Here is a 10,000-nt window from a genome sequence, read left to right on the forward strand (position 1 = left end):
TTTTGCTATGTATACTGTTTATTAGAATCAATCAAAAGCAAGGTTATGTTACTCTTAGAATGGTATCCCCCTTTGAAGAAAGCAAACGTTTCTAAACAAAATGACACAGCAAGTACTTTAGCCTTCCCATAGTCACCTTTTGGAATGAGGTCGCATGACTTTGCCCTTGGCACGTGTCTTTACATCTCATGACAACTAAACTCGTGCCGACAGACTGAACAGCACAACAACAAGAAAGACGCACACATCCAAGGTTTACGGTTCACTTGTCTTTCTTCCTAATCTGAAGACATTATCGCCCGACGATTAGCAATAGGAATGACTGAGTTCATGGTAAATTACGAAGGGCCTGTATTTCCACATAGGCTACGTGTCAGCGTAGAGGACTTGTCATTGAATTAAGGCACACTCCTCGTGAACACAGTTGGGCTCATCGTCTCAGATCTTACCAGGGTTTTGCATGAGATAAGACCATCCCTCCGCTTTGACACATAGCAAAACTCGACAGCCCGGCCGCTTGCTTTTTGGAATTTTGTAATCAATTCATTTCTAAAAAAGGTGCTAGTGGCCTTTGTTAAAACCCCAGTATGATAGAATATTGATGTATGAATGAAGAAATGTATAAGAACACAAGAATGTATGAATGACAAAGAACAAATGTTTATTTTTGAATGTTTTATGTATGTTTTATTACGGACACAAAAAGCTCAGCAATGCAATTTCTCTTTTAGAGATTAATAAAGTTATTGTATTGTATTGTATTGTATTGTATTGTATGTCTCAAATGGTTTACAGAACGATTTAAATTGTCAAATGAAAAAAGCAGTTATAACCTTATGGAACACACTTGCAATAGCATTTAATAGCATTAAATGAAACAGTTTGTTTGAATTGCTATTTAGCTCGCGTAAAACCACACACCAGATTTCGTGGTTATCTAACCCCTGAGCCATCGTGAACCCGTGTGATCCACTTTCCTATTTACATAATTTAGTCAAGTTTTAACATAGAGGGGGAATCGAGACGAGGGTCGTGGTGTATGTGTGTGTGTGTGTGTGTGTGTGTGTGTGTGTGTGTGTGTGTGTGTGTGTGTGTGTGTGTGCGTGTGTGTGTGTGTGTGTGTGTGTGTGTGTGTGTGTGTGTGTGTGTGTGTGTCTGTCTGTCTGTGGGTGTGTGTGTGTAGAGCGATTCAGAGTAAACTACTGGACCGATCTTTATGAAATTTTACATAAGAGTTCCTGGGTATAATATCCCCAGATATATATTTTTTTTCGATAAATGTCTTTTATGACGTCATATCCGGCTTTTTGTAAAAGTTGAGGCGGCACTGTTACACCTTCATTTTTCAATCAAATTGATTAAAATTTGGCCAAGCAATCTTCGACGAAGGCCGGACTTCGGTATTGCATTTCAGCATGGAGGCTTTAAAATTAATTAATGACTTCGGTCATTACAACTCTGAAAATTGTAATTAAAATTATTTTTTTATAAAATGATTCAAAATTACTTTTATTTTATTCTTTATCATGTTCTGATTCCAAAAACATATAATAATGTTATATTCGGATTAAAAACAAGCTCTGAAAATTAAAAATATAAAAATTATGATTAAAATTAAATTTCCGAAATCGTTTTAAAAACAATTTTATCTTATTCCTTGTCGGTTCCTGATTCCAAAAACATATAGATATGATATGTTTGGATTAAAAACACGTTCAGAAAGTTAAAAAGAATAGAGATATAGAAAAGCGTGCTATCCTCCTCAGCGCAACCGCTACCGCGCTTTTCTGGATTGTTAATTTCACTGCTTTTGCCACGAGCGGTGGACAGACGATGCTACAAGTGTACGGTCTTGCGGAAAAAAATGCAATGCGTTCAGTTTCATTCTGTGAGTTCGACTGAGCTAGACTAAATGTTGTATTTTCGCCTTACGCGACTTGTTTTTATTGTGTGTGTTAGAGAGAACGAGTGAAAGAGAGAGAGAGAGAGAGACGTAAGACGTACGACGTAAGACATTTTATTGATTAAACACACAAGGTTCATTTCAACGGGGTGTGGGGAGGGGGGGGCAGTAATACATGCCGTGTGTTTGTATTTATGGACAATCACCCGGTTTTATCTCTTTCTCTCTATCATATACTCACACGAACGCACGCACGCTCTCACTCTCTCTCCCTCTCTTTCTCTTAAACCTAAAGACATATCCAGCGCATGAATTAACAATATGGATAGGTGCAACGACAAACAAGTTTACAGTGCTAACATACATTATCGGCTGTCAATCATGCTCTATCGTTCCACGGCACAAACTCTCTCTCTCTCTCTCTCTCTCTCTCTCTCTCTCTCTCTCTCTCTCTCTCTCTCTCTCTCTCTCTCTCTTTCTCTCTCTCTCTCTCTCTCTCTAACACACACACACACACACACACACACACACACACACACACACATACGCACACACACACACACACAATCGGCACAAACAGACTCACACACACACACACACACACACGTACACACACACACACACACACACACACACACACACACACTTATACGCACACACTTACACGCACGCACACACACCCACAACCCCCTCTCTCTCTCTCTCGCTCTCTCTCTCTCTCTCTCTCTCTCTCTCTCTCTCTCTCTCTCTCTCTCTCTCTCTCTCTCTCTCTCTCTCTCTCACTCAGTCTCTCTGTCTCCAACACACACATTATCATGAGCAGACTCAAACAAACACACACACACACACACACACACACACACACGTACACACAAACACACACACACACACACACACACACACACACACACACACACACACACACATACATACCCTCACACACACTACCGCGCGCCGGCCGCAGACTCTTATAACTATCAAATCATCACAGCGCTCTGGCTAAAAAATAGCCTCAGCACAGGCCTAGCTAGGACTGATATATATGTCTACGGCGACTGTATGCAGTAAACAAGTCGCGTAAGGCGAAAATACAATATTTAGTCAAGTAGCTGTCGAACTCACAGAATGAAACTGAACGCAACGCAACGCAGCAAGACCGTATACTCGTAGCATCGTCACTCCACCGGCCGCCCGTGGCAAAGGCAGTGCACGTGGAATTGACAAGAAGAGCGGGGTATTCGTTGCGCTAAGAAGGATAGCACGCTTTTCTGTACCTCTCTTTGTTTTAACTTTCTGAGCGTGTTTTTAATCCAAACATATCATATCTATATATTTTTGGAATCAGGAACCGACAAGGAATAAGATGTAAGTGCTTTTAAATTGATTTCGAAAAAAAAAATTTGATAATAATTTTTATATATTTAATTTTCAGAGCTTGTTTTTAATCCGAATATAACATATTTATATGTTTTTGGAATCAGCAAATGATGGAGAATAAGATAAACGTAAATTTGGATCGTTTTATAAATTTTTATTTTTTTTTACAATTTTCAGATTTTTAATGACCAAAGTCATTAATTAATTTTTAAGCCACCAAGCTGAAATGCAATACCGAACCCCGGGCTTCGTTGAAGAGTACTTGACCAAAATTTCAACCAATTTGGTTGAAAACTGAGGGCGTGACAGTGCCGCCTCAACTTTCACGAAAAGCCGGATATGACGTCATCAAAGACATTTATCAAAAAAATGAAAAAAACGTTCGGGGATTTCATACCCAGGAACTCTCATGTCAAATTTCATAAAGATCGGTCCAGTAGTTTAGTCTGAATCGCTCTACACACACACACACACACACACACGCACGCACACACATACGCACATACACCACGACCCTCGTTTCGATTCCCCCTCGATGTTAAAATATTTAGTCAAAACTTGACTAAATATAAAAAGACGATCATCGATAATTGTTCTTGCGTGTTCCCATCTCCAGCAAATGTAAACCAGCACTCAGATCTGCCTGAAACTTTGGCACCAATTGCCCCAACCATTATTTGCTTAGCATGCAAAGTCACGATTTTTGTCCTTAAACCCTGAATTAATAAGAATATTTGTTTAGATCTTTCGAAAAAGTTACATAATACGACACGCTTAATATACACGTTCACAAAAATGCACACACATTCTGGTCAGCCTATTGGTCATAACTTCTGAAATTTGCAAAGCAATTCATTGGGAACTTGAGCAGATATGGCTCTCTCAGTGGAGGACCCCCTCAAAAATGGCCGCAAAACGTGCCTTTTTTGGCCTCTGAAACGGTTGACACCTACCGCTTTTGGCAAAAGGCTACACAAATACTAAACACGTAAGGTACATGAAACAAAATGATCTGAACAGGAAATTGAATGGCCTTTCCAATGGTAGTCAGAAGTGTTTGGTAAGTGCACATTCTGATTTTTTGCAGATTTTAAAATACGGGGCATTGGTTTTTGTCAGGTTGATTTTAGGGGTGACCTTGTTTGACAGGCTGCCACGGGATGCCTATATACAAAGTACCACCAATCGAACAAATGATATGAACAGACATAATTACCTTTTCCAGCATATAAAGTTCAATTAATATTGATTGTGGTTTAACGTTCTTCTGAACGTGCGAAAATTTTTGCAATAATTTGTTGGCCAAGTTTAGATCAACAAATTGACAATGGAAGACGGGGGTTTAAAAAGGGGGAATAGGAGGGGGGGGGAGAAAAGACAGACGTAGAGAAGAACAACATACAAACATCCATTCAGTCAAGCAACCAACATTATTTTCTCACCTATCGCCTTCAAGCTCGCCCCGCTCTTCGACGTTTTTCTGCGACCCTCCGGACATGGGTGACCTTGACCTTGCCGTGCTGGCCAGCAACGGTCCGTCTTCCTCTGCCCACGCCTCCGTCTTTTGCCGGACCGTCACGTGATCTCTGACGTCATCACGCGTCACGGGAACCAGCATGACGAAGTCCGTGGGATCGAAGGAGTCTTTCACCCTGTATCCTTCTTCCCTGGCAGTGTGACAAGGGGAGGATACCAGACGATAATCGCAGTTACTCTGCTCCAAGACCCGCTGGATGTACGGGTAGTTGACGTAGGTGCCTCTGAGGTGGTCGAACCTACTCGGGGGCTCGGACTGAGGTCGGGTGCGCATGGAACTGAGCTGGAGGTGTTCTCCGTTGTACAGAATACTCCCGAGCTGGGTTGGGCCGTTGGTAGGGGTGCTTGGGGTGAGCGGATAAGGATAAGGGCGATGACTTCCACCCGTCGTCATGGGCCTGGACAACGGAGGAGGGATCCTCTGTGTTCGTTGCGGAGCCGGGGGTGGTTGAGGGCGTAGCTTGCTCTCTAACTCCACCACAGTTTGAAACCTCCGCCTGCTGTAGTCTCTGAGCGTCTCGCTCTCTTGCCGGGCGGACTGGAGGCGGTCCTGTAGCCGTAACCTTTCCTGGCGCGAGCTGACCGAGCGCTGCTGGGCGTCCTTGAACCCGTGCTCCATGGGGAAGTCATCCAAGGTCAACCTTCGCTGCAACACGACAGGAGAGGATTGAGGTCGTCTTGTGCCACGATACATTGCGGGATCCTTCATAATGGGTTGGGTAAGGTTCTGTGGTACTTTGTGTCAGTGTAATTTGTATATGTATATGCTGTGTGTACAGCCGGTAAGTCTCGGAGCAAGATTAAGTCAATTTCACAATCCCAAGATCTGATATTAAGTCACAACGGTAACGACAGTTTTTCGATGGCAATGGGGCTTTGTGTGAATATGACAGATAGTACTAGTTTCAATCGCGACACGTGAAAAACCCTGATCAATTAACATGACCTGAAACAGCTTTTGTCCACATTTTATTTAATAGCTGATCTTCGAAAAGGTGCAGGTTCGTACTTGATTCAAACCTTGTCAAATGAGTACGTTCGTTTCAAAACACGAAACAGCCGGCACGTGCAACATTAATCTATACTTGAAACGATGCCTGAGTTTCCCATTTTCAAGACGGACATGAACTCAACACCTTCACCGAGCCACTCTTGTTTAGCAAACATCAGCACAAACCACGACTCAAAATGTCATCTGTTCCTCGGGAGGGACTTCACGACAACAATGTTATGACATGTTTGCGTCCAAACACCGAATCATTGTCGCCGTTTGTCCGTCAAAATCGAAGCTCTGCTGCACTCAGTAGGTTCAGGCACACGCTTGACACTCGGCCGACAGCATTACCACACTACCATAAACCACTCGCTTTTGTTTGCCTTCAAACATTACAACTACCAGAACACACTGAGTAATCGTTGAGCCTATCAAACTTGATACGTTTCAGCAGATAACGAATGAAGCCTTGGAGGGCAGCGTACAAACGAGGAACAGTAAATCACCGACAGTTTCTTTCACGGGTAGTCAACTAGGGGGGCTGCCATTAAATCAATCACAAGGCCAGGGCTGTAAACCCGAGTCTTCTTTGGGTGTTGCCTCAAATCAATCGCCAACACTGTAGAACTGGGTCGCTTAAGACCCAAGACTTAAAAGGAAGAGAATTCTCTAGTATCCAGCGAAGCTTAATGAAAAATCGTTCGGACAACACTGTTTAAAGGCTTTTTACATTTAGTCAAGTTTTGACTAAAATGTTTTAACATAGAGGGGGGAATCGAGACGAGGGTCGTGGTGTATGTGTGTGTGTGTGTGTGTCTGTCTGTCTGTGTGTGTGTGTAGAGCGATTCAGACTAAACTACTGGGCCGATCTTTATGAAATTTGACATGAGAGTTCCTGGGTATGATATCCCCGGACATTTTTTTCTTTTTTTCGATAAATACCTTTGATGACGTCATATCCGGCTTTTTGTAAAAGTTGAGGCGGCACTGTCACACCCTCATTTTTCTATTAAATTGATTGAAATTTTGGCAAAGCAATCTTCGACGAAGGCCGGGGTTTGGTATTGCATTTCAGCTTGGTGGCTTAAAAACTAATGAGTGAGTTTGGTCATTAAAAATCGGAAACTTCTAATTAAAATTATTTTTTTATTAAACGATCCAAAAACAATTTCATCTTATTCTTCGTCATTTTCTGATTCCAAAAACATATACATACATGTTATATTTGGATTAAAAAACAATCTCTGAAAATTAAAAATATAAAAATTATGATCAAAATTAAATTTCCGAAATCGTTTTAAAAACTATTTCATCTTATTCCTTGTCGGTTCCTGATTCCAAAAACATATAGATATGATATGTTTGGATTAAAAACACGCTCAGAAAGTTAAAGCGAAGAGAGGTACAGTAAAGCGTCAGTGCTATGAAGCACAGCGCAATCGCTACCGCGCCAAACAGGCTCGTCACTTTCACTGCCTTTTGCACTAGCGGCGGACTACGTTCAGTTTCATTCTGTGAGTTCCACAGCTTGACTAAATGTAGTAATTTCGCCTTACGCGACTTGTTGTTTATGTGCGTTAGCCGGCTGTGAAAGTTAGTATTAGCGGCTTATCGTTTCGGCTATGTCTCCTGCCACCTCGTGGATTATCTACCAGTAGAGCGCGATACTATACTGTTCATTGACTGCAAGACAGCTATTCTCTAGCTGAGGGTTCCAGCTTAATCCTTGGATCAGTTCACAGAGCCGACAGGACGAACGTTTCGGTGCCAAGACGGGAAAAAGAGGCCGTTGATAATAACTTAGCAGATGTGGTCATGGTTTGGCAAATTTTCACGTACCACGTAATCTTCAAACAAGGATTAACACGCTTGTGGGCGATTGGTGACCAAGTACACTCAAGGAAATCCCTGAATATTGTCTGTGACTCACAGTGCACGTTTTCGAAAGAAATAATACCCAAATAAGGAATGGTGGCTAAACTTTAAGTTAGGATACCACAGGTTAACAGTTTTCACGAAAAGTGCTTCCTTTTTTTCCAGGCACAAAGTATCAGACGACTTTCTGAAAATCGCCACAGATCAGCTACTACTGACGACATCGCATGCACAGTCAGAAACTATTCGGAACTCCCCGCAAATATTGATTCATTTTCTCCTTCCCTTTAACAATTCATTTATGTCCCAGAGCAACACAGCTGGCAACGCATGTCGGCGTCCTTGGGCGAGAAGAAAACTACGGTACGAAGCTTTAATCCGAGAAATGAACACCACACTTCTTTAACTCGACACACACACACTGACTTTCATTCGGCCGCAGAGTAAGGGACTTAATCCTCCAAGTTCTGTAAGTCATACACAAATGAGTGTATGGTGATCGTGCCCTCCTACGAATACACATATTTACAGAGCGCTAAGCCTTCGCAGGCCCTTAGTTTCAAACACATCGATCGACGATTCCAAGCAGACGATCGACTAAGGGAGATCACTTTACATTAGCAACGCCGCAAAGGGAGGTAACATTCGATCACAAAAGGTGCGAGCAGACCGTGAAGATACGGTGTCAAGAATAACACTAGAAAGGACGGGTTTGTGATGGTAATCGTTTACGAATATGAAGAGAAGATAATTTGAAGTCGTTGACCTGTTTAAATTGCGTCGATAACGCGACTATTCTAAACAAAACACCCCACTATCACCCCTTTTAGTCAACTCGCTCTGTCTGTCTGTCTGTCTGTCTGTGTCTGTCTGTCTGTATGTGTCTCTCTGTCTGTTTGTCTGTCTCCCCCCCCTCTCTCTCTCTCTCTCTCTCTCTCTCTCTCTCTCTCTCTCTCTCTGTTTTTCTTTCTGTCTCTGTCTCTGTGTCTGTGTTTCTCTCTCTATCTCTGTCTCTGTCTCTGTCTCTCTCTCTCTCTCTGTTTTTACACCCCCGGTATAGGGGTGTGTATAGGTTTCACTCGATGTGTTTGTGGCGGTGTTTGTGTTCGCAAGTAGATCTCAAGAATGAACGGACCGATCGTCACCAAACTTGGTGAACAGGTTCCATACATTCCTGAGACGGTCCTTACAAAAATTGGGACCAGTCAAACACACGGTTAGGGAGTTATTGGTGGATTAAAATTATACAACGACTTATAGACGGACACCCCCGTTGGTCAAAGGGAAATAACCTTCTCAGTTGGTGGCAGTGAGAATGGTTATTTCCCTTTGACCAACGGGGGTGTTTTTCCTATCAGAGGAATTTCTTGTTCTTTCTGTCTCTGTCTCTATGTCTCTCTCTCTTTGTCTCTGTCTCTGTCTCTGTCTCTGTCTCTGTCTCTGTCTCTCTCTCTCTCTCTCTCTCTCTCTCTCTCTCTCTCTCTCCCCCCCCCCCCCTTCTATCTCGATCTGCTCACGTGCGTTTCTGTGTGACAGTGTGTCTATGTTATTTTCCCGTCCTTTCTTTTTCTTTCGTTCTTATTCAGTCTTCTCCCCTTTAGTGACACGATTCCGCATGCTTTTTCAAAACATCCATACACAAATCATATTGAAACTGTATAAAAGCGAAAGCATGTTCCAACCAGTATTTTCATTTAGCTTGCCGCTCCTTTCGTAACACTGAGTGAATGCCTCGGCCCAAGGCCGTTTTTTCAATGGGCGCGCGTCAGCGTTTATGCATTAATCCACGATCCCATTCAGCTAGACCGTTATAAATCACTGAGGAAAAAAATCAATAAAAAATAAGAGAGACGTGTGAAGCCATTTGGCGAATCCACTTGGGCAAAGGTCGTCGTAACCGAGTTACTGGAGAAAACATACAGCCAACCCTCTCAAAAGCGACCACCTGCCCACAACGACCAATCTGAGGGATCCCAAAACGAGTTGGGGTTTGTTATTTATAATTTCACCTTCCTATCGCGACCACCTGTCTATAACGATCACTGTCGGTCTGTCCCTTGTGTGGTCGTACTCATTTTCAATCTGCCCGGTTTTTAATTTCCCTTTAGCTCATTCGAACCTGCGCGACATCGAAGGGTGCAGCCGAACTGGTGGTTGCAAATGCACATTTTTGGATGGGTAGGACTTTTAAAAATCATTCTGTGTTTTTTTCGTTTTTAATCTCGCTTTATCTTAGTGGTCAAACATGCGGGGAATTAAAAGGTAGAACAAAGATGCTGATCATTAAGAACGACAAGGAATGTTCGTGGGTGCTC

At 42.6% G+C, this 10,000-nt stretch overlaps 1 protein-coding gene across 4 annotated transcripts in view; it reads right to left on the reverse strand.

Moving 5' to 3' along the window:
• Positions 1-4,718: 4,718 nt before the first annotated feature.
• Positions 4,719-10,000, reverse strand: part of LOC138956269 (uncharacterized) — a 23,520-nt gene continuing 18,238 nt past the window's right edge. For 2 of the 4 annotated variants that reach the window (XM_070327672.1, XM_070327671.1), the window contains exon 2: positions 4,719-5,462. In XM_070327672.1, coding sequence (XP_070183773.1) covers positions 4,719-5,435 — 717 coding nt within the window. In that variant the 5' untranslated portion in view covers positions 5,436-5,462. Of the gene's footprint in view, positions 6,605-7,649; positions 8,235-10,000 lie in introns of those variants that run through there. The other 2 variants (XM_070327673.1, XM_070327670.1) reach the window with 2 other exon arrangements.

Source organism: Littorina saxatilis, unplaced genomic scaffold (genome assembly GCF_037325665.1).
Source record: "Littorina saxatilis isolate snail1 unplaced genomic scaffold, US_GU_Lsax_2.0 scaffold_1260, whole genome shotgun sequence".
NCBI classification, from domain to species: domain Eukaryota; kingdom Metazoa; phylum Mollusca; class Gastropoda; order Littorinimorpha; family Littorinidae; genus Littorina; species Littorina saxatilis.